The sequence below is a fragment of the Trichomonas vaginalis genome, chromosome V (assembly GCF_026262505.1).
Source record: "Trichomonas vaginalis G3 chromosome V, whole genome shotgun sequence".
NCBI lineage: Eukaryota > Parabasalia > Trichomonadida > Trichomonadidae > Trichomonas > Trichomonas vaginalis.
This window is the reverse complement of record NC_067207.1, coordinates 2,432,834-2,460,041: the sequence shown is the minus strand read 5'-3', so window position 1 is coordinate 2,460,041 and position 27,208 is coordinate 2,432,834. Positions and strand designations below refer to the sequence as shown.

The following is a 27,208-nucleotide window of genomic DNA, read 5'->3' as shown; positions in this document are numbered from 1 at the left end:
TTCGCATAGAAGTTCACCTGCCCAAATATTACATTCTTTCTCGAACTGGTTGCTGCTTATGTTCCATGTCTTAAAAACAATGGGTCTCTCTATAATCTTTGATTTGAATTTAATAACATTTGAATTCATTCCAGAAATGTTGACATAAATTAACATGTCCGCATAATCTTCAGTAGGGAAGCTAAAATATGATTCTTTCTTCACTGTATCATAATTATAGATAGGTTGTATCTTTTGCTTTGAATCTTGACCGGGTTTGAATGTCAATGTATGAGCAATTCTTGTTCCTGTTTCATCTTCAACATACAAAGGTATTTTCTCATTAACAAATGTTGTGGATTTGAAGAACATCTTTCCATTAAGATCAACGAAATCATTTCCTGGAGATATGATGTAAATTTTCGGAGACTTAATGTAATTGTACTTAATAAAAATCGGAATTGAGTGATTTTTGATTTTTAGCGTTGCTTTGAGTTCTTTGTTTTCAGATGTAGAGGCAACTAATGCAATTGCATTTTTGGTTTTTTCGAATTTGATTTCATCAGATCCTTCAATTGATATTTCATAATCAAATAATCTTCCAATTACTGGAATGTTGATCTGGAATGGCGTTTTTGCAAAAATAGGTACATTAACAAGCTCAATATTAATATTCTTAAATGATGATTCTATCCTGCTGCCTTTCACAACAATGTTTGGAGCAAATAGAGTTTCTTCTTTAATGTTGTCAAAATCAATTATCTTTGGTTCTGGATTTGGAATATTCTTATTAAAAGATAATGAAAAATCTTTGATTCCTGATAATTTGGTCTTGTTTTCCTTGAGCCTTTCTGATAATTTATTGTTAATTCTCATCAAATTAAGAGAATCTTCCAGTTTCTGCTTAATCATGTTGAATTGATTGATTGTATTTTTCATTGAATAGCTTCGATCATATTCAAGTGTTGGAAGTCCGAAAGAACGGAAAATCTTTACAAATTCATTGATTTCCATCTCAGGCAATGATTTGAGGACATCAATGAATTCATTATATGTTTTATCACCAAATTTGACATCAAGCTCATCATAATCGAATATAATGTGATTAGAATTTTTTTTGATATCCTTTTTAATTGAATAATATTTGTCTGATAATTCATTGAGTTTTAGTTGAGTTTTAGAAACAGCATTTCTTTCAATATAAAAATCGAATTTTTCAACTTCGCAATCTTTGATTTCGAAATCTTCTAATCTCTTTCCTGGACTTAATTGCAATATACAAAATGATTTATCAAGAGATTTTCTAAATGTGTTATTATCATCGCAGCTTGTCAAATCAATGATTTCAATGTAATTCTTTTTAGTATCATTCTTTTTGACTTTAATAAGAGTATATTTCATCGAATTTTGATATTTAAGAGGATTAGGAATTATTTTTTCAAGGACCTTATTTGGAATTAGTTCATTCTGTTTCAAAACTGTGGCATTTGGATCATCAATACGAGGAATTGAATCAATTAAAGTTTTCGCTAAATGAGAATATTCTATCCACAAATCATTGATATCTTTTCTTAAGTAGCGGGAATTATATTGATCAATGAATTGCTTTTTGTCTTCTAGAATTGCTTGTTGCATTGATTCATAGTATTTTGTTTTCTTGAATCTTTCTAATTGATCCTGATTTGAATTAAGTTCGGCATTATCAAGAGTTATATCCTCGTTTAACTTTCTTTTGTAGAATTCAGTAAAGCATCCTAATGGATTCCAAAATGGATCGTTTGATTTATTATCATAATCTGGATTGTTTATCATTGTCTTGAATTGTTGAATATCGAAATTACTAAATAATTGTTTGCAATAATCAGAAAGAATCGATATATCAATGTTTTGATCGGAAACATATTGGCTAATTGAAGTCAAACATCCAAAGATAACAATTGATTTATTATTTGTTATTTCTTCTTTATCTGTGAACTGCTCAATGAATTCATATAGATTTCTTGTATATCCTAAAGTTGATTTCAAAAGATTTGTAAAATTATTGACGAGATATTCATTGATGTTTTTCTCTCCATCTTCGTTGAAAAATTCATCAATTTCATTTTGTGGATATTTGTTTTCGATGAATTTTCGAATTGCAACAGGGTAATTGACTTTCAAAGTATCTAAAAAGTAATTTGTGTAATTTGAATCCATTATGAATTTTGCAATTTTTTCTATTTCATCATTCAAATATGATGGTAAGTTGTAATCATATTGATGATCATTGGCAACATTGTAATTTCCTACAATCATAATGTAATCAACAATGAATTGAGATGGAGCCTTAAACCATTCATCAACGATTTCTTTGAGCAAATTGTGAATGATTTGGTTGATTTTGGTGTTGACGGAAATTAGATTATTATTGGCAAATAACCTGATAATGAAGAGACCAACAACAGCGCGAAATTCAGATTTATCATCATTTGGAAGGCATAAGTTTAGAATGTTTTTCATTTCTGGATTCTTATTTAATAGTATTGATAAGAAAGGAGCAAATTCCAAAAGATCTCTACGGTAAAGCATTGTGTCATTAAAGTTGAATTCAACTTCTTTTTGATTTTCAATCGAATGACAAAATTCAGCAAATTGAACTAAATTAGGATCAATTCTATGGATAACTTCACTCAATTCACTAAAAGATTGTGGTGGATCTTTGATTGCTTGTTTTCTGTATTCCATAAATTGATTAAATCTTTCAAGAATTTCGAATCCTTTCATGTGAATTGATGCTTCAATAAAGCTTGAAATTGTAGATTCGTTAATTTCAGGGAAAACAAATGGAATCTCAAGAGGAATCATTTTATTGATCTTCGCTAATACAGCTTTCCATGATTTTGATACAAAATCTGATGGATTTGAAAGTTTGTTAAGTGCTCTTATTACATTTGATTTGAGAATAAAATCCTTATGTTCTGAAAGATTCTCAAATAATTCGGTTACAATTTTCTTATGATATTCATCCAATATCATTGTATTTCCTTTGCTGAAAATATCATATAATTGCATCTTGATTCCTTCATAGAAGTCTGAGAAAATCATTGCAGCTCTAAATGAACCTTCACTCATCATTTTGAGTAAATATGATTCATATGAATATTTGCAATAATGATAAAACCATGTCATATCTTCTTGTTTGTCGTTATTTTCTTTGGATAAATGTAAATCTCCGAGAGTTTCGAAATCTAGGTCCATTTTTGGATATATTTGAATATTTGCACGATCTATCATTATTGCTAAATCACTTGGTTTTGTTTTGAGATCAAAAGCATTGTTATCTTTTGCCCATTCCAAAACTTCGTAATCTTTTTCTTTCCTATTAATGTATCTTTGAATATCTTGCATCCATTCCTTTGCTGATTTATTTGTTCTTTTATTCCTTTTTTGACGAACATCTTCTTTCTTTAATGTCTCAACTGTTTCTTTGAATGATTTGCAATGACTGAATTTATCAAATTCGAAAGACAATAACTTATCTAATAACTTGTTATTTCTTAAACTCCAATCAACAACACTTAATGATGTTGTATCGGCTGCTTGCATGATCGTGGAAATTTCAGAAATGATTGCAGCCCATTGCTGGTAAAGATTGAAATCTTTTTGTTTTGCAATTATGTCATATGTAATTTGGATTGATTCTTTTGCATAATCTTTAAATATATCAGCAACATCTCTTGGAGAAAGGAATATCGGAGTGTATAAAATTAACAAGTAATCGAATGAAATTGTCTTTCTGAAATCAGGTGAAACATTTCTATCAGAATAAGATTTGAACTCTTTTGTATCTGTTCCTAATATAGTTGTAAAGAAATTATTAAGATTTGGTTCTATTTTTGTGATTGTAATGACTTTATCATCGCAATAAATTGAGTCCATAATCTTGTTCTTGAAATAAAAATAAGCTGTCTTTGGAAGTCTTTCTTCAGGTGGATTTTCGAGTAATATGATTTTGTAACCACGATCCTTCATATCAGAAAGAGATCTAGCAACAAAATTCATGTATGATGTTGGTAAAAACATTGCTGGTGTGAAGTTACTCATTGATAACAAATAATAAAAAGCATCATTCAGTTGTTTTGCAGAATCAATTTTGTGAAGCAAAATTAGATCATTTGCTGTATATTTGAGTTGATTCAAATTGTGTTGATTGATGAGATATAAATAAGTCTCGATTTTGAGTAAGAAATCATCGAATTTCTCGAATTCACCTTTTTTAATTTTATCCAATGATTTTCCTTCCAATTTTGAATCATTTTGAATTGTCTTTTTAGCAACATCAATGAAGTTGTAGATAAGTTTGAAGATATCACAATATTGATTGTTAAATGTAAGTTCCTTTTGAAGAGTTTCATAATTCTCGAATGGAAGCCTCAAAAATGTTTTGATAAAGATTTCAATTGAAATTTTCTGGTTTCTGTGGAATTGAATCAAAGTATTCATCAAGCTTTCAAGTTCAGTACTTTGTCTGACAATTGCATTCTTGAATCTCTTTAGTTTTTCTTCATCAACATTTTCATCAAATAATCTAACAATTTCTTCTCTCAGTTTGTCATCAATATCCAATTTGTTTGAATAGTTGATTTCAAGAGCTTCAATGATTTTGTTTCTTGTTAATGGTGCTGACACTTCTAAAGAATGAGTTAATCTAACTAATGTTCTTCCATCAATATTTGATTCATCGGATTTCAAGTGGAGGTGAACATTGATGAGTCTTGCAACAAGTTTTTGTAAATCAATGGTACTTGTAAATCCGGTATTTTTGACTTGTGAAATAATACCGAATATAACATTGAATGAATCATTGAAATCATGGTCAATTGGATCTAATGTGTATACAAAGCATCTGTTCAGCAAACTTTGTGATATCTTTTGACGCATTGTTGCTTCATATGGATTGTATGTCATGAAAACACGGAAGTTTTGCTTGGCAATGATTTCATTGTCTGTTCCTTTTTCATATAAATCCAATCTCGGTGAAGAACTAAATAAAGTAATTAAGCGATCGAGAATAACACCTGGACATGCTTCAATGCCATCAAGAAGTAACCATTTTCCTTCATTCATTGCTTTAACAATGATAGAATCGTATTTATCAATAAGATTGTAGAATTGGCAATCATTTATGATTTTGTTGTTCAAATTATCAATCATCTGTATTTGGTTTTGATTCTGTGTAATGTCTTTGATTTCTGTGAGTTGGTTGACAACTTTCCTGAGATAATTTGGTGTCCATTCTGTAATTTGAATCTTTTTAACTTGGTTATTTACTTTTTTAATTTCTTCCAACATTGCTGATATTTCTGTTATCTGAGTTTGTCTTAATTCAGAAAGTGGTTTATATCCACCATAAACAATGCTGTCACTTGTTTCTACATTTAATTGGAGAACGACTAATTCTTGTGCCATTGCTTCTGCGAAAAGATTCATTGTATGAGTCTTTCCTGATGCAGTCTTTCCTTGAATAATGATTGGAAAATGTTTATCAATGATACTACTAAGAATTGTAAACAACATTTTTTGAGAATAAGTTAAATTCTGGATCAATGATTGTTTCCTTTCATCTTGGATGTAATAAGGATATCTGTTTCCATTGATTGAAACATAACCATCTTCATTACTTACTTGTGGTTCATCTTCCTCATTCTCTTTATTGATATTTGGAAGATTTTCATCGAAAATTGATTTGTAAATTTGGTTTTCAATAACTTTGATTCCATTTGGATTTTGTTTCACGGAATTGATGAAGTTCTTGAAAGTTCGAATTGTTATTGGGAATGAAATTTGTTTTTCTTTAGCAATTTTCTTCCATCCATATAATTTACGTGGGAAATTCTTGATTTCATCGTTTGCAAAGTTTGAATTGTTTATATACAATTCTTCACAGATTTTAACAAATTCTTCTTCTGAGTAATCTTCTTGTTCAAAGCAAACAGCATTATTAAGGATGCTCTCGTTATAGAATTGCTTTGAAGATAAGCCGAAAATGATGTATTCATTCTTTGTCTCTGTGCTTCCGTTTGGTAATAAAATTTGATTTGATTCTGAGTCAAATAACTGGATAAGAGAGTCAATAAGACTATCAGAAGCTTGATCAATTTCTTCTAATATAACCCAAACTGGACGACCATTTGAACTATTTCCTGTGATCTTCTCAAGTAATGCTGTTTTCTTGAAGTTGAATGATGCACCATTCTCTTTCTGGACAAGTTCATTCTGGCCATAAATGTGTTCAACAGTTGTTGATGATGAAATTCTAACTGTTATTAAATCTGCATCAAATATTTCTGACAAATATTTGATAACAGTTGATTTTCCTGTTCCGCATAGTCCTTGAATGATTGAACTGTATTTCATCTTGGCAGCTGAGAACAAAAGATTTGTGATTGCATTAATTGATTTTGTCTGAACAAGTTTAGTCTTTGGTTCAATGAAATTATTAGGAATCACATACATTTTTCTTGAAATGATATGTTTTTCATCAAATTCAAGTGGTTCGTAGAGATCATTATTTGGAATCATATTCATCATGTTTAATGCAAGTGCAAAACATTTATCTGAATCTTTATCATGAAGTCTATCTGAAACTCTTTTTGCAATGTTATTAATCATGAACTTTTGATTGAGAGTCATATTGTCCCAATATTCTTCTTGAAGATTCTTCCAGAACATTGGATCAAATATGTATTGATAGTCATCTTTGCTATAAGAATAAGTCTTAACAACAGTAAGTCTTGAAAGCATAGCTTCTGATAATTTGGACTTTTCTTGAGTAGTTGTTGTAGCAAAAACTCTGAATTTGTCAACGCGAATTGTTTGACTTTCATGAGAAACAATTGTATTCGTGAAATCTTCACTCAATGTAAGTTCTGGTGTAATTGAGAAGAGTTCATTCAATCTCTCTATGACGGAGATTGGTGGATGTGAGAAATTCTTAAGAATAAGAGCTTTTTGTTGCAAAATTGCTGATGTTATCAAACCTGGTTTGAAAATTGTGATATAATGTGACAAAAATGTTGAGAAATTATCATTTTGCTTCATTATATCAACAATATTTGATCTGATTTGTTTGATGACATTTACAAATGTTTCATTCTTATTTTCTTGGATTGAATCAATGAAATTTTCAAATCTTTCTTGATTGAAAGTTTTTGCAAAGTAACTGTTTTTGATTTCATTGCATTCCATGAATTTAGTGTTTGAATTATCTATTCTAGAAAGAATATCAAACAGCATTGTAATTACAGATTTCCTATCAGTGAGATTGATGCTTCCAATAAGGGAAGATGTCGTTGAATCTTTGCTAAGATTGACTGATGTGAAGTTATTTATTGTAATTAACTTCGCAATGTACTCTTTGTATCCTGAAGGACCACAAATCAAGATCGGTTCCTGTGGATGAGTCATAAGAATGTTAAAGTATGATTTCCAAACTTGCTTTAAGTTCGGATTAATATTGACTTTATCAGTAATTATTCTGATACTTCCTTTTTGGAGTTCGAATGAACTTGTCATATCATTTACAATGACATCAGATTTGATATCATTAAGAAGAATTCTCTTCTCTGTTTCATCTAATCTGAAAGATTCAGACACAACTCTATGAACTTCATTGATAAGTTCATCGTTCTCATTGTCATGAACACTAAGAATCATGAAGCATGCATGATGATATGGTTTGATTGATTCATTCTTTTTGAAGTAAAGAATTCTTCTTAAGAATCTTCTTGCCTCTCTAAATGACCATGGTTTTGATTTCAATAAATTAGAGCTCCTGATCTTCATTATTAAATCAGTTGTGTTCTGCAAGTATACCATAAGATCAACATTCATTTCTAGAACAATGTCTTTAAGAATGTTCTTTATATCCACTTCATCAATTTGCGGATATTTTAACATCACGATTTTAGAAGAAAGATCAGTTGGTAATTGCCTACGGCCATTCATTGTAATGTCGTTTTGGCATCCAATGAAGAAATAGTTCGGAGAAACAGTAACAGTTTTTTCGTTATTTGGAAGTTCGATATCATCTCCTTCCTTTGGTTCAATAGCAATTCTTAATGATTTAAGAACACTTGCCTCTGCAAGATTTAGTTCATCAGCAATGAAAATTCCTCCTTTGCTCATTGATTCAGCAAGAGGTCCTTTCTTATTATCAAAACCTTTATCACTAATTGTGTAATTACCAAATAATTCTCCAATTTGTGTTTCATTATTAAATGCAACTTTGAAAACACGAAGATCAATGATTTCTCCTAAAGCTTCTGCAGCTGATGTCTTTCCAAATCCTGTTTGTGATTGGAGAACGACATGTTTCCCTGCATTGTAGAGGGCAATCAATGATGCAATAAGTTGTTTGATCTTTGGAGAATCCTTGAAATGGAATAATTTTGTGTCATTTTTCTTTAATGATTTCAAAATTTTCTCAGTCAAGTCATCATCAACATGTTCATTCGTTCCAAGGAAAACATTCTTGCTGAAAGATATAATCGATTTATCCTTAATATCTTTATATTTTCCTTTGATTTTGCTGAAAAGATTGATACACTCAATGACATTAATTTTGTCAACACAAGGAAGAAGACTTTCCATGACGATTTGTCTTGATTTTGAAGGAATAACTTTATCAATGTAATCACTGAATGCTTTATTTGTTTCTTCTTTGTCTTCAAACTGATTATCAATGAATAAAATTGCAAATCTATTGATCAGAGCTGGACTCATTTGTTTGATCGATTCTCTGCTCGCTGTTGCAACAATTCTGAAATCATCATTTATCTCCACAATTTTGTTGTTTGGTCGTTCATTTACAATAAATGATTGGCCAGGTAAATAAGCCTTATCAATCAAAGAATTTAAACGCTCAATTACTTGTGAAGGAGCATTATTTATGTTATCAAGAAGAAGCATCGATCCTTCTGTGATAGCACGAATTACTGGTCCATCAACCCATGTATCATGTACATTGTTAAACTGAGATTGCTTGGAAGCATCAATTGTATGTTTTCCAAGTAAATCAGCATTAGTTGTTTCTGGAGTACAAATTACAGTTTTTGGCTGCTTTCCTTGTACATGATAATGCATAGAAAGCCATCTTGCAAATGATGTCTTTCCACTTCTTATATCACCAATGAGAAGCAAAGGTTGTCTCTTTCTTATTGACAAAAGATTTGAAGTTGCCAATGTTCTAGAAAGGATTTTGTTTCTGATGCAATCATCAATGACTTTGTTGTCATTCAACATCTGTGGAATTTCGGGCCAATACTTTTTGTATTTTTCTTCGTATTGTTCACGTGTTTGCTTTGAAAAGCATAAACAGTAAACAACATAAATTGCAAGCTCTAAAGGAATGTCATCAGATACACAGTTTAAAACGAGATTTATATCTCTGACTGTGAAGCATCTGTAAGACTTCTCTTTTGATGCTCTTTTGTAACAGAACTCATGGAACTTGATAAAGTTCGTAACAGTATTATTATCATTTACTTTCTTTTCGATGATTTCTTTAAGTTCGATCTTATCAAAATTGTCAAAATTGATGATTTTGAACTTTGATTGAAATTTATTAAGAAGTTTGTTGCGATTCTTCACGTAATCCTCATTAGGAGGATTCATAGTAGCTACAAGTTTAAAATCCGGGTGCCTCTTAATTGATTTATCGGTATTTTGGCCGACAGAATTAAGTTCGAGAGAGCCTGAATCAAGTGATGCTTCAATGCACTGAAGAACATCTGGTGGCGCTAGATTAATTTCATCAATGATTAGGCTTCCTCCAGTTCGAAATGCTTTTGTATATGGGCCTTCTTCAAATTTTGTAACTTCATTTCCTGTACTGTCAAGTGTAACACGTCCGAGAAGTTGTTCAACACTTGTTTCGGAACTACAACTTACAATATCGGGATTATTCAGCGCAAGTTTTGCGGATGTAGTTTTTGCTGACCCTGTTGGGCCCTCCAAAAGAACAGGTATGCCCAAACCGGTAAATTGTTTGATTTTATTGATTCTTTCTCCCGCATTTCGCGTTAAAACGAAATCGGGCGGATACTCAATCATCTAAAAAACTGGATTTATTGAAATTTTCAATTACTTTTCAATTATTGAGAAGTATTGAAATATGCCCGTCTTATGCTAGGCCATGGCTGAATTATTACGCCATATTAAGCCCATTTATATTATCACTAATATATATGTTCCTCATTTTGAACTAAGTAGCAAAAAAAATATCTTTTACAAACAATAAGACGTGATTTGAAGATTTTGCTTACATTTGTTTATCGTAATGAAAAACGTAATAATCTAGATCTCAGTGAAAATGTTGTTAATGCTAAATTTGAATTGGAGAAATTTCGTTCGTAGATTTCATTCCTATATTTATTTAACACTTGACATAGAAAGATTTTAGACGTGTATCATCATTCATCCATAAAGAAAAATTCAATAAAAACAAAATCGAGAAAAAAAATTCTTTAATTAGAATAGATAATAGAGATAGAATAATCATTTAGGTAGTTGTATAGAAGTTTATGAATGTTCCCTCGAAAATACAAACTATTAACTTGGAATTAAATATATGCAATCAAAAATATTCCTTCTGATTTATTGTTTGCACTACTTTAAGTATTGAGTATTTAAAACAACAAGGAAACATAAAGTATGAAAATAAAACATTGATAAATTAAAAAAATAAAACACATTTTATAAAAATAAAAAATAATAAAAAATTAAAGCCAAGGAATTGAATAATCTATAGATTCATTCATTCCTTGTTGAATAAGTTTTTGTATTCTTGAATAAGACTCACTGTAGTTCTCTTCAGAGAAGTTTCCAATGTCATCCAAAGCAGCTTCAATTAATTCAGTGCTTTCCACTGAGAAATTCATCAAAGAATGAGCCAAAACTTTGATTTTTGGAGTGAACATCATCATAGAAACAGCAGCAGAACACATAGCAATTGTCATTTGTCCGTCGAAAACTCCTAAATACTTTCTAATATGTCCAGTCAGTTTGGGAAACACGAAATCTTCTTCTTTCTCACCATTGATCTTCAAATCATTGACAAACAATGATGCAGAGCTGAAATCAATGTAAATATTAAGTGGATTTATTACAGGTGAAGTGACCACATATTGTAAAATTGACAAAGCCGCATAACGATTTATCAACAACCTCTGCCATTCACATTTTTCTTTTGTATCAGTGAATGTCTTAATGTTTTGGATCTTTCTGACTTTTGCAGGTTGTTGTTTCATCATACAAGTTTTACTAATCATTGGTTTTCCGTCAGTCAAAATCAAAGTGAAATCTTGGCAACTCAAGAAAGGACAAGAACTAATTATCATGTTTCTATTTGATGATGCAGGACATTTCTTTAATATTCTTGATATTGTTTGGCAGAAAACATAAAAAGAAGGATTGAAATTCGATCGGAAAGAAAGTAAATAATGAACAGATTTTCCATTACTTAATCTTCCATCCAAACTAATCGTGTTTTCTCGTGGAGATTTGATCGAACAAACAACATTTATCAAGTTCAGGTTCTCTTTAACTAATGGACTCCTTAAATTACTGAAATAACATGTAGTTGCAAATACTTGGTCGTTTGAAATTGAAAGCGGTTTTATTGTCACTTTTTTACCATTTAAAACAGATTTTTTGAATTTTTCTGAGTTTTCGAAATCTGTTTTATCAGCTTCCGATAATTGTTTAATAATTGGATTTTCAGATATTCGAGTCAAGAACTGTTTAAATTTGTCAATTGATGGCAAATGATCTGTTGGCACAAAATCTTCAGGCATTGCCAAATAAAAAGCAGAAGAAATGAATCCAACGTTGTTTCTCTTGTTCAAAAACAAAATGGACCAATCAAAAGGAACATTCCAATTTAATGGAATTTGTGTCTTATACAAAAGTGACAATAAAATGTCAGAAGTTGATAATCTTAATGCTGCATTAAGTAATTGAACAACTTTTGATGAATTAAAGCCTTCCAAAGAAATATTAAACAAAATAAAGTTTTTCAGATTTTCGGGAGTCACTTTTTCAAAAGTGAGGTCATCTTGAATTTTTTGAAGTTGATTTTGGAATAAAAACTTTGATTTTTCTATTTGTTTTTCGTGATTTATTTCCAAAGTTTCATCCAAAACTTCTGATCCCAATTTTCTCAAAGTTTTCAAAGTCAAATGATAAATAATAGGAAAAGTCGGAGGAATTGTGTAATTAAAGATTTGGAATCCATTCAAAGCATTTTTGTATTCTTCGCAAATCAAAGTCAAAATAAACATTTCTTTCATATCTCCTGAGAATTTCACTTGGTTATCAACTGTTTTCAAGACATTTGCTTTGACATCTTCTGTTGAATTAAAGATATTCGTTAAAATTTTGTTGATTTTGACTAAAAATTTTTGGTCGACATCTTGTTTCGGAGTTTTCATCAAATTCAAAAGTTGTAAATTGGAAATTTTTGTCATTTTTGACGATAAATATTCTATTTTCGCTGTTTGTAATTCTGGCCAAACAGTCAAGTCATTCTCCAACGATAAATTGTCAAAACCGATTTTGATTTTAATAGAAAAATCTTTTTGTTGTGGATTTTTCTTTACTTTGAATCCGAAATCAGTTCTCAACAAATTTTCAAACGATTTCAAGTTGTTTTTGTAAGAAAACATTGCAGCAAAGATTGATGTTTGTTCTGTATATTGTTCAGGGCTTTCTTTGATCAAGTTCAGACTCAAATTTATTTCTCCAGGAATTTCAATTTTTTGCAAAATTTTTATTTGTCCTGGAGATTTCACGTGATCAAAAATGAATTTTGCATATGATTTGTTGGATCTAAACAAGTTAATTATCTGTGGGAAATTAAGGTAATCATTAACAAGTTTCTTCAAATATTTGTTCTGAATTCCACTCGTAAAAACCGCCACAAAAAACGTGACAATGAAATTTTGACTTTCAATTTTTTCAATGTTTTCTTTTGCGTTTTGTAGTTCTTTTTTGAGTAAATCGAATATTTCACTTGATTTTATCTCGAAGATGATTCCAAGGAAATAAGTGGTATCGAAATTACTAAAAACATCGAAAGATTTCGCGAAAGAAATTGCGAAATTCGCCAAAGCCAAATTTTTGTTTCCAATTTTTGTTGAAACTAAATTCAACATTGGGAAAATTCTGTAAATCAACGATTTCTTGTAGAACTTCGGTATCATAACCTTTAAAAGACCATTATCTGCATCCAAACATCCAGTTAAAGCTAAAATTCCATAAGGCCAAATTTCACTTTTTTCTTCCAAACTCAAATTTTTCAAAAATTTGATGATTTCTTCAGGAATTTTTGTTGAAGTAAATCTTGTTACATAAGAAAGGCTTTCCAACAAATACTTTGTTTTGAGAGGATTTGTTTTATAATCATTCAAATCCTTCAAACAAACATCAAACAATGAATCAACTAATGGCATTGCTTTGAAAGTATTATCAACAAAGAAAGAAATGTTTTCAAAAATGTTTTTGTCCTTAAACAAAATGAAATCTTTTGAAAAATCATTGGACATCATTGAAAGAGAAACAGCTAAATGCTGTGCAACATTTGCTTGAAATTCTCTGTCGAAATTAAGGAAATTTTTCGTAATCAAATTAATCAAAACCATAATAATTTTGTACCAAAAAACTAAATTGTTTTCATTCGATCTTATGATCAAAACTTGATTTAAAATCATTTCTTTGAAAACATCTAAATGATACGTTTCGTATTTGTCTTCTTGTATCATTTCAAATAATTTCAAAACAATGTTCGGATAATAACAAAAATTATAATAAACAGATAAAAATTTTTGTAAAGATTCAGTTTTGTATGAATTCCATATCCGAGAATTTGACAAAGCGGTTAAAGCGTTATCGTCTATATAAAAGTGAAGTGAAGTGAATAATCTATCAAAAGAACCACCTGCTTTATCTTGCATTTCGTTTTTTATGAGTGTTTGGATTGAGAAAAATGGAAAATCTTGGAATTGATGTTTGATGTATTTTTTGATGTCATATTTGTAGACACTTTTTGCCAAAAAACACAAAAACAGTTTAGTTTTTTGTATTTTTAGGTTAGAGATGAAAGAAATTATATCATTAGCTCTGTATCTATTTGTTGAGCAGTTGTTTGATATGAATTGTTCCATGGAATCTACAAAAACAGGTTCGGATTTCTCTAAAATTAAATTTACCAGTTCATAAATTCCAATGAAAAATTTGTTGTGATAAAACTCCAAAAGTTGTAATAAATCTTTTGAAGAAAAAATTGAAATTTTCTTAATTAAAACTTTGAGAATTGATGGATAAATCAGTCTTAATATTGTATCATCCTTGTGATCATATATATCTTGTTTTAATTCAGTGTAAATTAATAAAAACATGACACTTTTTTCGTCAATTTTTTCTTTGAAATTTTTGTGTAAATTTTCCAAAATTTTTTGTAATTTTTCTTTAAATATTTTGTTCTCTGTCAATTTATAGACTTTGTAGCATTGATCAAACTCGTTTAGACTGTTGTCGAAATACTCATATGATAATAGTGGATTAGAATTCAAAAATGAAGTCAAATTTTCTGAAAAACCGTTGTAAACTTCACAAATTTCAATTAATTTGTGTAAATGATTTGTTGTATGTATTTCTGACAAGTAGTTTGTTACATCTGAGTTAATAATAACATTTGTCAGATTTTTAACAAATTTTTCTTGATTTTTTTCGAAATTTAGAGAATTAAATTCTTCAATTAACTGATTTGCAACTGAATACTTATCAACTCTATATAATATCATGTTTCTATCAATGTTATTTGGTTCAATCATTGATTTAACAAAAGAAATCTTATCAAAATTTTTCAAATTATTCAATAAAATTGTAGATTGAATCTGTTTGATCGGACAACCTTTTGTTATCGTGTTTTCTATTATTGGCATTATGTTTTCTAAGAAATCTCCTGTCAAATCATTAGAAATTGAAATATAATAAGATATTGAATCAGATTTGCTGGAAATTTGTTGTTTCGTGAACTGATTCAAGTCAATATTTGTATTTGTGTTATTATACAACCTAAGTAATAATCCTGCAGTCTCAAATTTCCCTTCTTGAAGTAAATCTGAAATAATTTCTTCAGAATTCGTTGTTTCTTTGTTGATACAGTATGTTAAATACAGTCTGTTCTCTAATGACTCCTGAGCAATCAATAGTTTCAGTTCATTATTGTTATTTTCGCTTCTAAACGAAATTTCTCTCGAAATTCGAAAAATTTCTTGGATTTTTTCGTCGAAACAGAAAATTTCTTTGAAGATTTCGTCTTCTTTAATCTTCAATGGCACGTTTGTCGAAGAAAATGGGATGACATGGGAATTTACGAAATCTATGAACGGTGGACATTTGAATTTGCGCTGGTTGATGATATATCCCAAGTATTCGGCTATTTTAAGGGCGAAATAGCCGTTGTGATATGGATAAAACTCAAATAACAAAATTAAATCAAATATCACCGAAGAAATTCCTTCTTCTGTGTCAAACAACTGGAATACAGGGAGTTTCTGTGGATCGTAGTTGTTTGAGAAGACAGAAAACAGTAGATCAGCCACAAAAATTGATTTTGATAATATTTTCGTGTAAATATCAGAAATATCAAAGTTTTGTGTGGCCATCTTCTTAATTAGTCCATCAATGAGTATGTAGGAGATGAATTTCGACCTTTTGTTCATTAATGAATGAGAAAATAATTCAATTATGACATTTTGGAACAAATCATTAGTAAACTTTGTTGTTTTGCTCATTGTAGATTCAATCAAGCCAACGATAAAGGTTTCTGTGTCGGTTGTGGCCGAATATCCAAAATTATTTAACGAAAAAGTGACTTTTTCATCAATATTCATAGGAATTGTTGAGAGATCATTGAACTGTTTAGGTGTCAATGTCCGAATGACCTGAACAATGAATGTTCTCGTTGGAATTGAACAAATAGGGAGTTGATGGTACAAAATGTTGGCCATTTCCATGAAGAACTTCCTGTTTGCGAAATAATCCGTTGAAAAAGAGGTTTCTTTGAGTATTTCAAGACATTTTTCCAAATTATTCGGCATGAAAAAGATGATTTTCTCAACAAAACTGTCAACAGACACAATTTCCTTGTTCTTTGTGACACAGAACTCAAGGAAATGAAGGTATTCGGCTGATTTTGGATAAGTTATATGAGAATAATTAAATAACTTACCAATAAACGATTCAGAAATGATCTCCTCTGCAGAACATCCAGCGGCAATGGCATATTCAATGAAATCTATGAGAAAATTGAAGATTTCTTTGTATTGAAACGTATTTTGAATATTTTCAATGATTTTGAGCAGAACTTCCTTGATTTTATCGCAGTACATGGTGTGTTCGCTCGAATATTTCTTCATTTCAGTCATAGATGGCGATAAAACTGAAATTATTTGATTAAATATTTCAATTTTCGAAAAATTCTCAATTAAAGTATCAAAAAAATATCCAACGAAGCAGTTATTGAACAATATCTGTTCAACGGCAAAACTAATTTCGGTTTTTGACTGAATTAAATAATTTAAAAATTCTGAAGCCAAAAACGACCTAAAATCATCAGGAGAATCAGATACAAATGATATAATGTTGTTTGATGTAACATTGTAATCAATTAAACATGTTTTTGCTGTGATTTTGATATCATAATTTTTTGCAGCGTAAAGATAATACTGTGGATCAGTTTTAGGATGATCTAAGTGTGTTATACCCTTGTAGAATGACGTATAATCGTTGCAAATCGTGTTGTATCGTTTTAATAATTTCAAAATTGTATTTTTCAACAAATCTAACTGAAAACCTTTCATATTCCATGTTACCTTGTAGTTTACATTATCTGTGTTTGTTTTGATGATGTTGCCGAGCAAATTTGTCAAAGAAAACACAAAATTTTTGAAGAAATTTAAATTTTCTGAAAAATTGTTGAATTCGGAACAAATTTCAGTGAAAACTGTATTGTTTTGGAACTTGTAAGGTGTCATCTCATCACATATAATCATAATACAAGGTAATACATTCTCTAAAATGTAAAATTTTTCGATTTTATTATTTTGATAATTTAATTTGGAGAAAATTTTATCGGAAATGAGCATAAAACAGTCCATCTTCTTTGTTATACCTATATCAGCATGTATTATTCGATTTAATAAAGTTAATAATTGATTCAAATGTTTTTGTTTCAAAAGTTTATTTTTTGTGAGTAAAGTTGAAATTTCTTGTGACAAAATACAGATTTGTAATGAATTGGCGGTTGTTATCGGAAAATCTGCAGAAATTTGGTAAAAAATTGTGAAAATTTGTTGGGAAAGAGCTTGGAAATCAAGTTTTCGTAGAACATTGACGATCGATGATGACAATTCGATGAATAATGATGAGTTTGTCTTTGGTATATTATCAAAAATTATAATTAAGTATTCAAATGACTTCGTTGGCTCGTATTTTGATATATTGTTGGCTATGTATAGCAGCATGTTGAAGTAATTCAAGTTTGCCTTTGAATTTACGAGTTCATCGTGTTTTGCAAGTAATTTTTGGGTAAAATCATGGACATATGACCTGTACTTCACTTCGTTTCGCTCTGTTATGCAGAAAATATTGAATATTGTTTGAATTGTCGTAAGAGATGTTTGATTTATCGAATCTTGAGTGACAACAAAAGAATTTAGATAGCCAGTAAGGTGTGACTTGACAATATAAAACAATTCGTTGAAGTATTTTGATTTCTTTTCATTGTAATGCAATAAATTTGAATATATTAATTTAATTATTGCATTTAAATGGACATTTTTATCTGCAAATAGTATTTTAGCATCTTCTGGTTCTAAAACGAAGTGAAAAATATTAAGTATATCCATGAATTTTTGGACTTTTACATTATCTTCATCTTTTTTGATCGAATCTGTATAGAAAATTGGGCATTTATTCGATCTTATCAGTTTGTGGATCTTTGAATTGAACTTTTCTTCAAAAATTGGTAAGGATGAAGAATCTGTTTCAAAAACCGATTGAATTATTAGCTCAGCGTGCTGCAGATCTAAATCTGCTTTCCCCAAGGCCGCCAAAAACGAATTCTGCAGACTCGAAGAAGACTGCTTTGGGGAAGAAAAATTCGACATTTTCAAGAAAAAAAAGTTTTTTTTTAGACGATATAAAACATTTTAAAATGCAAAGTTTAGGCGCAGCAAGGGTTGTTTTAGATAAATCATCAGTAGAATCAATCATTTTGTACAGTGTACTTGGTATTGTAAGCTTAATGTTCATTTTTATGATCATTTGTTGCTGTTTCGGTAAATTTTGCAGAGTTAATAAAGATGAAGAAGATGTTAGATCAGAATCGGTTGCTGGAGCAAGTATTCTACCACCTGTGTTCTATACTGAAGGCATTGAAGATCCTTTATTACAACCAGATCTAAAAGATCATGTGAAACAACCTACAGAACAATGAAACCATATGGGATTACAATAATATTGCTAATTATCATACTTTTATTATATCTTTGTTTTTGTTTTTATAAAATTCTATTCGTCTATTAAAAATAGATCCGAATTTATCATGAAATGATAATATCGTTAGATTCAAAGTATAATTTAAGCTAATTTATGATATCTGACAATTTATTAAACTTTGAACATCAGATCAAATAAATTAATAGGATCTGAAAGGAAATAATTTTCTTATCCTATATAAACTAAGTGATATTTTGTATTATATAATGTATTTTATCGCTCAACCGCATACGAAATGGTGATGTCACCAAGTTTAGTCCGCTTTTTGATGGAAAATTAATTTTTTCCGATTTTTGTCATGGGTATATTCATTAGAATTGCCGTTTTTCACGAAAAGATTTTTTTTCATCAAAAAACCTTCAACTCATATGTTTAAGGTTAATTTTCAATGACGCTGCACATCAGATGTCAAAAATTTGAATTAAAGTCAGATGGGCGTAAGTGCAGCCTTAACTTTCATTGAAATAATACATGCAATAGTCTGCTCACACAAAATATAATTTATTGCAATACTAGCGTTCAAAACTTAAGCTTTACATCTCACAATCGAAAATTCAAGTAGGACTAAGGGCTATTCCTGAGTTTTATAAAATGAAAATATGCATTTCTGAAACATCATTTTTGACCAATATTTGCGACATATGAAATAAGAATCTTTTGGACTTCTTCAGAGTTATTTTTTGTCGCATAATCTAAAGCAGTCCATCCTTTATTATCTTTTTCGTTAATATTTGCACCATGTGAAAGTAGAATTTCTAAAGCTTCTTTACTGTTTTCCTCTGCTGCATATTGAAGAGCAGTTTTTCCATTATTATCTTTAACATCAATCTCTGCACCATGTGAAATTAATATTTCTAAAGCTTCTTTACTGTTTTTCTCTGCTGCATTTCGAAGAGCAGTTTTTCCATAATTATCTTTAGAATCAATTTCGGCACCATGTGAAATTAATGTTTCTATGGCGTCTTTACTATTTCTCATTGATGCATATTAAAGAGGAGTTTGTCCGTCTGCATTTTTTGCATTAATTTCGGCGCCATTAGAAATTAGGATTTCTATATTTGTTTTGAAGTTGACCACATCTGCATAATGAAGAGCAGTACACTCATTATTATCTTTTTCATTTATATTGGCACCTTTAGAAAGTAAAATTTTAAGAGTTTTAAGGCTGTTTCGAGCTGCAGCTAAATGAAGAGGTACCACCCCCGTACCTTGTTTTTCTTGAATATTTGCACCATGTGATAGCAAAGTATCTGCTAATTGATTGGAATCATGTATACACGCATAATGAAGAGCAGTGAATCCAAGATTGCCTTTTGAATTAATTTCTGCCGAATTTGATATAAGAAGTTCCATCAATTCTTTATTGTCATACAAATCAGCTAAAATGTGAATAGCAGCGTTGCCATCATTGCATTTTTCATTAACATTTGCACCATGTGAAATAAGAAGTTTCACTATTTCAATATTATTTCTGCCTACAGCTGCGCAAAGAGGATTATAATCATTGAGATCCCTGGAGTTAATATCAGCACCATATAATATAAGAAGTTTTACTACTTCATTACAACAATTTGCAGCAGCCAAACGAAGAGCAGTGTTTCCAGAACCATCTTTTGCATTAATATCTGCGCCATTCAATAAAAGAAGTTCAGTAATTTCTTTACAATTATAAGCAGCAGCCAAATGAATAGCCAACATTCCATCATAATCTGAAGCATTTATATCATCACAATTTGGCATTAAATACTTGACAAGAGAAAGAAGTCCAAATGGAGGTGAATATATAAAACTTGTCTTAAAGTCTTTTGTAATATCAAGATTCATTAAGAAAGCTTGAATGTTTAAAAATTTTGCGCAAATTTCTAAATTTATATCAATTTGATATTCATTCTTCAAAAAAGATATAAAATCAATATTGTATGAAACAATAGCATAATTCATACAAATTTCATCTGGTTCTTGTTCTTTCAATCATTCATGAATAATTTCTGGATTGCCTCCTAAAAAAGAAAACCAAAGACATTTAAGAGTGATTTCTGATTTGAATTTTGTTATTAACAACTTAAAACAATCAGCTGATCCATGATAACAACATAATTCAAGAAGTGATAATCCCTCATCTGATATGGGATATAATTCGTTGATGAGAATTTGATCTTTATCGAATGATTCATCTTCTATGAATTTAACAAACGAATCTTTGTCATCATCCATAATTGATCTGTATATTGTATTCTTTTCATGAATATCCAATGAATAGTTTTCGTTTTCATATTTTTCAAAAATTTTCTGTTGATATCCATCAATTGGTAAATTGTATTCTTTATAAAAGAAATACTCTAAAACATCATTGTCGAAAAAATTTGGCTTTATTTGAAATTCTTCATAAGTCAATTTGAGAATAGTAAAATATGATTTTAAATATTCATTATTGTACTTATAAGCCGTAAAAATTAATCTGTATATTCTTTGTGGTGAAAATATCTTCATATCAAGTAAATTCGTTTTAATCATTTGATAAATTTTTTGTATTTCATCAATTTTTGTCGTTTTGATTCGCATGAATGATGAGCAAGTTTCCAGATATGTTTTATATCTTTCTGTGAGCTCATTGTATAAAAGATGGTCGTCATCAGGGCAATCCATTTAAAAAAAAAGTCCGTTATTTAATGATATAAGATGCTTCTCTAGCTCCGATTTCTTGAAGTTTTGGGCAACTTGTTGATGCTTTTGAATCCTTTGAAACAGAGGACCAAAAGTCCTTTTTTCATGAAAATCTTGCAATTTCACCTTGAGTTTGATATTAATTTGTCAAAAAAAATAAAGTTGCGCGGAAATTAATCTTACTCATTCGTCAATTTATCCTACGAATCCAGTTTGGCGCGGTTCTGGTTTTATTAATTAAAATTACACTATGCGCTTAATAAACATCTTTTGGCTTATTTTCTTACTTGAGCTTTGGTTGGTTTTGGAAATACGCGATTCTTTCATACTAAACATGGTCATTTCTGATTTTTTTTTATGCTTCTCATATAATCATTTTTATCCTATTTTAGAGCAAATAGTTACAATCATTAGGCAGCAAAATACAAATGAAGAAACCAATATTTCTTTCTCATTTCAGAAAATATAATGATTGAATGAAATGAAGCTTACAGAACAATAAGCCACTAAATCAGCTCTTTCATTTTTCTATCCCTTAATGTATCATATTATATACATTTAAAAAAAAAAATAAGAAATGCAAGTCAGAAAAATGTATATAATTAGATTTAATGTTTAGTAATTTTAAGAACGATCAATGCAATATTTATTCTGTTTTAACCTTTTCCTCGGCTGGAACATCTCTAGCAACCATCTTAGCACGGCCAATAAGAGCAAGGCGGAGTAAGATAAGTAAAGCTGGGAATATTACGCATAATTGCTTGAGCATCTCCTCGAAGTGAATATGCTTCCAGAAATAAATGAAATAGTATAAGAATCCGCCAAAAGCAACTACAAAAGTAATTGAGAATATAGCATCGAAGAAGTTTCTTGGGAAGTATCCGAAGTTGCATCCGTTGATTAAAAGAAGAACTAACAAGATAAAGATTGGAACAAAGGAAGCTACTTCAAATACGAAGACAAGGAAAGCTCCTGGTTGTTCATGTGGCTTTTGGAAGTCCCATTCGACGTCTGTAAAGTTGTCAATAACTTCGCCATTGGCGATGAAATTGATTTTAGCAATTTCTGTCATAATTGGCTTTTCACCTTCGTAAGTGATTGAAACTTTAAGTGAATACTCACCTGGATGTTTGTAAAGACCTGCTAAAGCGCGTGGATTAAGTTTGGCGGCATATGTTCCTTTTGATTGAAGGTTTTCAACAATTGAGTATGTACCTTGCTCAAGGACATAAAAGGCATGCTTTGCTTCGCCTTTAAGTCCTTCGAGTTTGGCAATTAATGTCTGATTTTCTGTTAAATCTAAAGAAACAACTTGATTTGGTTTAGCATCTAAAGTCATATTCTCGACATTGTCATCATATTTAATAAATTTAATTGCACTTATCTCTGCTGCGCGGACAAATGCGGCCAAGGTAAGAGCGAGCATCTGTTTGTCACTTTTTTATTTCCAAATAAATTGATATCATTTCACATAGAAGGGTATCTCGGAATCACTATATCATTTAGGAAAAACTCGTTTTTGGCTCCTGAGCGACAAGGTTTTTTAAAAATTCTTGAAATCAAAATAAAAATAAGGTAAATTCAGAGCAAAATATATGTATCCTAGCTTATTTTTCGTTTGCTTCATTGAATATTATGTAGTTTCATTTAGATATCTCAGTCAAAATTTAATGGCTATTCAATATGAGCAAAAGCTAACCAAAATAGAGAACAAATAATTCATGTTGTTGCCTAATGTAACTTTCTTTAGAATGCATGTGGTAAAAAGCTTTAAATAACAACTTGGAAACGTAGCAAGAAATTGCGCCCTATTGATTATTCACGCCGATATGATATCTTAAAATATATTGAAAATCCTCTATAAAATAAATATTTCGTTGCATAATAAAATCGTCAATTTAATGTTAAAGATTTGAATCTATTTATGAAAAATTCAAGTCAATTATCTCTCACTCAAGATCAGATCCTTGCAGTTGCTTCCTCTGTAATCGGAATCAAGAAGATTGATGAATCTCAGCAAAAGCTTGATAAAATCAAAGATATCAAAGAAGAAACTGAAGAAGCAAAACAATATTTGCATGATATTAGAGAAGAATTTGAAAAAATCCAGAAAAATCGTAAAAGTTCAAGTTCACTTGTCAAAGCTACAGTAAAATCTCCAGACGATGAAGACTCGAAAAAGATTGAAAATCAGGTTTCGGAATATTCAACAAAAATCAACGAATATCAAAAGAAGCATTTGAATACTGTGAGAGAAATTCAAGAAAAAACAGCTGCAATGTTAATCGAAGCTCAGGAATTTGAAATTGAAATGATCAAAAGTCTTAAGACTCAGTAACCACATCTAATATATTTGCTGTATTTGTTAAATGATGTATTTTTGTACTTAATCTTTTATATATTTCTAGATTATTTTTTCTTCATATTATTAATATGAATAATCATAGATAATCCCTCTAGAAACGATATATATTACGTTAGCTTTTTTAATAAACTTAATTTTACAATATGAAATCTAGAAATTACTTAAAATTACATTAAAAATGCTTTTGTTTATTGGAAACAAAACACATAATGAAGTACCTATTCTAGTACTTCATTGGGTCCTGTTGTGAACTGATTTTACCTATAGGAATTTTCAAATTATTGAAATTTTGGCCAAAACTAACTTGGATCGATAAATAGGATTAAAAAAGAATAAATAGATAATAAAAAATATAAATGTATCTTTTAAAAGTCATGAAATTTTTATAAAATCAAAAATTAAGCAGTTTCTGGAGCCGGTTCTTCTGGAACTGCCTTGAATGCATATAGTGTGCTGATATTATCTGTTGGTTGTAATTCTGGGTCATTAACATTTTCATTCATATTAAGACTATTATTTTCCTCGTATTTTTGATCTAATTCATCTTTATTCTCTTTCTTGGCCTGATCAGCCTTCTCCTGCATTTTGCAGACAGAGTATAAGATGGTTCCGACCATACCGAGTGAAACACCAACAATTTTTCTGATTTTATATCTTATTGGCTCGTGCTTGAAGTCATCAATGAAAATCAAGCCGAAAACGAATATTAATATTGTCTTTGCGTGTCCTACGACTTGGAATGTGATGGCTGAGCATTTTCCAATTAATGAAATGCCAAATACGTTTGACCAAACAGCGACCATGCCTGTAAGGAAAGCAAGAACAAGTTCTGGTACTGACCAAACGTATTCGAAGACTGAATGTGGATAACGACCTTCTTCTAACATTGTGGCGATTATTCCGTAGAAGAACATGTAACCGGAGGTTGCAAGTTGGTATGCTGGACCACCAACATGATATTGATTATAAATATAATTTGTATGAACTTGGAAAATAACATTGAAGAAAATGGCGATAAGAGCGACAATAGCGCCTGAAACTGAGAAATAAACTTCACTGACTGTAAACAATGCGACACCAATAAGTAATATAATAAGGGTTATGCATGTTCTTGGAGATGTTTTCTTCTTGAATAAAATCAAGTTTGCAAGGACCATTCCTGGAATGCAAAGGAGCTTTGAAAGTTGGTAAAAGCCAACGGAGTTTAATTTAAGTGAAATATTCATGAATAAACGTCCGCATACACATTCGCATGCAGTGATTAAACCTAATTTTGAAGGATAGTTTTCAGCACGTTCGAAGAACCTGAATCTACATAATATTTCTAAAACTGAATAAGTGCATGCAAAATGGAATGTTGTTAAAGCAATTGGAAAATCAAACTGATAATAGGCCATAAGGTATTTGTTGAGCAAAATTAAGACTGTAGACGTAATCATTGATCCAATAATTAAAAATGGAATTCCACCAACAAACCCAGCCATTTCTTTTTTTTTTTGGAGACCATAAACAAGTTTGTAATAAACAAACATACATTGATGACTAATAATTTGATTTAATTTGAAGAGCAAAAAAAAATTATAAAAGTGTGAAAATTTTGGGGTCCGCATCATATCGTCATCAAGATCTAAACATCTCGAGATTATCCAATGTTTTTAAATATCAAGCTAAGCAATGATAATTTAGGAATCATTACATAGACTTTTTGTTCATGTATGACATAAGGAACCTGGTATATCTACGAGTTTTAGTAATATTATAGAAATAGCATCCTTTGAGATAGTGAAAAGATAGAGTATGATTGTTGTATGCAGTATTTCCGTTTATGTATAAAAATATCAATTCTATAATATGGAAAAAAGTATCTTAAAGCGTTAAAAATTGAATAGTTGTAAACTACTTGAATAAATTTTTTCATGTCTAATCAAGACACTAATCCAAATAAATATAGTGAATTGCGAAGTACCTATAAATACTACATCGATTCATATAATGTGCTGTATCAGTTAAAAACTGAAAATGAAGGAGAATTAAACTCAATTTACAAAATGATCAAAACAGAATTGATTGATTCAAAGAAATACCTTCCTCAAAATATAATCAAAGATATTTTATATATGATTCATTATAATAATTGTTATACAAAGTCATATTTAACTCTTGCCAAACTCATATATGATTATTATCATGTCAAATATATCCACGGTATTAGACATATATCAAAATTCATCTTTTATAAAGAATATGGAATTAAATTAGACAAATCTGATGATTATGAAAAAATTAATATCGCATATTACGATATTCATTCAGAAAATACAATTTACAGAGCGATTATGTATAATGACAAAGAAAAATTCATCACATTCACTGAAAGTGAAGAATTTAATAAAAATCAAATACTATGCTGCATAAATTATCCGTTGGGTTCCATGCCAGGGTATTCATTACTTGAATTATGTTGTTATCATGGAGCTGTAGACTGTTTCAAGTTATTAAGAACAAAATTTAATTCAGAAATAACTGAAACATGTCTGATATTTTCATTTTTATGAGGAAATGCAGAGATCATGAGTGAATGCATGAAATACAAAAGACCAAATATATTGTGCATGGAATATGCAATTGCTTCTCACAACATTGATTTTGTTACTTTCTTAATGAATGAGTACAATATGGAGATTAATTTATTAAGATGTGGTTTGTATAATAATCTTGAATCATTTTTAGTTTATTTCGATCAAACTAACGATATCAACAAATGTTTTGTTTATTCATCGTTATTTGATATTCCATTACTGTGTGAATATTTCCTTTCACATGGTGCAAACGTTAATGCAAAAGATGGAGAAGGAAAAACCGCTCTTCATTATGCAGCCGAAGTTAATAAGAAAAATGCAGCTGAATTTCTTATTTCGCATGGTGCAAATGTCAATGAAAAAGATAAATGTCAATTTACGGCTCTTCATTATGCCGCATTTAATAATAGTATTCACACAGCGGAACTTCTCGTTCCAAATGGCACAAATATTAATGAAAAAGATATATGTGGAAGCACCATTCTTCATTATGCAGTAGCAAGAAATAATAAAGAAATAGCCAAATTTTTTATTTCGCATGGTGCAAATATTAATGAAAAAGATAACACTAAGAAGACCGCTCTTCATTATGCAGCAAAAAATAAATGCAAAGAAATAGCCGAACATCTCATTTTGCATGGTGCAAATATTAATGAAAAAGATAATACTGGAAAAACCGCTCTTCATTATGCAGCGCTACATAATTGTAAAGAAATAGTCGAACATCTCATTTCACACGGCGCAAATATTAATGAAAAAGATAATACTGGAAAAACCACTCTTAATTATGCAGCATGTAATAATTGGAAAGAAATAACAGAATTTCTCATTTCTCATGGCGCAAATATTAATGGAAAAGTAAATTGAAATTGTTTATGTTATGATGCCAAAAAAAATTACACAAGAAAATGGATACAATTTTCCATGAGAACCCAAAGGGGTCTGGACTAGCATCATTTCGGAAATTCTCCCTTAACTTGCGGGAAATACTAGTTGATTAAATTTAGTATTCTGACTT

At 30.0% G+C, this 27,208-nt stretch overlaps 9 protein-coding genes across 9 annotated transcripts, besides 2 other annotated features; 3 read left to right on the top strand and 6 right to left on the bottom strand.

Moving 5' to 3' along the window:
• Nucleotides 1–10,739: 10,739 nt before the first annotated feature.
• TVAGG3_0266460 (uncharacterized protein) lies at nt 10,740–18,191 on the bottom strand (the record flags this gene model as incomplete). The annotated part of the gene is made up of 1 exon (XM_001583651.1): nt 10,740–18,191. One exon carries the CDS (start codon nt 18,189–18,191, stop codon nt 10,740–10,742), a length of 7,452 nt encoding a protein of 2,483 aa, XP_001583701.1.
• An 817-nt stretch (nt 18,192–19,008) lies between these two features.
• Nucleotides 19,009–19,031: a mobile genetic element.
• Nucleotides 19,009–19,031: a terminal%2Cinverted (terminal inverted repeat of Kolobok-N2_TV transposon ID:TVAGG3_0266450).
• A 166-nt stretch (nt 19,032–19,197) lies between these two features.
• On the bottom strand, nt 19,198–19,560 carry TVAGG3_0266440 (ankyrin repeat and DEATH domain-containing protein family; the record flags this gene model as incomplete). The annotated part of the gene is made up of 1 exon (XM_001583650.1): nt 19,198–19,560. The coding sequence occupies one exon, from the start codon at nt 19,558–19,560 to the stop codon at nt 19,198–19,200; it is 363 nt and encodes a 120-aa protein (XP_001583700.1).
• A 9-nt stretch (nt 19,561–19,569) lies between these two features.
• TVAGG3_0266430 (cyclin-dependent kinase inhibitor 2C-related family) lies at nt 19,570–20,406 on the bottom strand (the record flags this gene model as incomplete). The annotated part of the gene is made up of 1 exon (XM_001583649.1): nt 19,570–20,406. One exon carries the CDS (start codon nt 20,404–20,406, stop codon nt 19,570–19,572), a length of 837 nt encoding a protein of 278 aa, XP_001583699.1.
• Nucleotides 20,407–20,553: 147 nt separating this feature from the next.
• TVAGG3_0266420 (protein of unknown function (DUF3447)) lies at nt 20,554–21,228 on the bottom strand (the record flags this gene model as incomplete). The annotated part of the gene is made up of 1 exon (XM_001583648.1): nt 20,554–21,228. The coding sequence occupies one exon, from the start codon at nt 21,226–21,228 to the stop codon at nt 20,554–20,556; it is 675 nt and encodes a 224-aa protein (XP_001583698.1).
• Nucleotides 21,229–21,839: 611 nt separating this feature from the next.
• On the bottom strand, nt 21,840–22,675 carry TVAGG3_0266410 (oligosaccharyltransferase subunit ribophorin II family; the record flags this gene model as incomplete). The annotated part of the gene is made up of 1 exon (XM_001583647.2): nt 21,893–22,672. The coding sequence occupies one exon, from the start codon at nt 22,670–22,672 to the stop codon at nt 21,893–21,895; it is 780 nt and encodes a 259-aa protein (XP_001583697.1).
• A 495-nt stretch (nt 22,676–23,170) lies between these two features.
• On the top strand, nt 23,171–23,584 carry TVAGG3_0266400 (uncharacterized protein; the record flags this gene model as incomplete). Its single annotated transcript, XM_001583646.1, has 1 exon — nt 23,171–23,584. The coding sequence occupies one exon, from the start codon at nt 23,171–23,173 to the stop codon at nt 23,582–23,584; it is 414 nt and encodes a 137-aa protein (XP_001583696.1).
• Nucleotides 23,585–23,956: 372 nt separating this feature from the next.
• TVAGG3_0266390 (carbohydrate transport) lies at nt 23,957–25,109 on the bottom strand (the record flags this gene model as incomplete). The annotated part of the gene is made up of 1 exon (XM_001583645.1): nt 24,010–25,095. One exon carries the CDS (start codon nt 25,093–25,095, stop codon nt 24,010–24,012), a length of 1,086 nt encoding a protein of 361 aa, XP_001583695.1.
• Nucleotides 25,110–25,527: 418 nt separating this feature from the next.
• Nucleotides 25,528–26,166, top strand: TVAGG3_0266380 (protein of unknown function (DUF3447); the record flags this gene model as incomplete). The annotated part of the gene is made up of 1 exon (XM_001583644.1): nt 25,528–26,166. One exon carries the CDS (start codon nt 25,528–25,530, stop codon nt 26,164–26,166), a length of 639 nt encoding a protein of 212 aa, XP_001583694.1.
• A 15-nt stretch (nt 26,167–26,181) lies between these two features.
• Nucleotides 26,182–27,057, top strand: TVAGG3_0266370 (cyclin-dependent kinase inhibitor 2C-related family; the record flags this gene model as incomplete). Its single annotated transcript, XM_001583643.2, has 1 exon — nt 26,182–27,057. One exon carries the CDS (start codon nt 26,182–26,184, stop codon nt 27,055–27,057), a length of 876 nt encoding a protein of 291 aa, XP_001583693.2.
• Nucleotides 27,058–27,208: the final 151 nt, after the last annotated feature.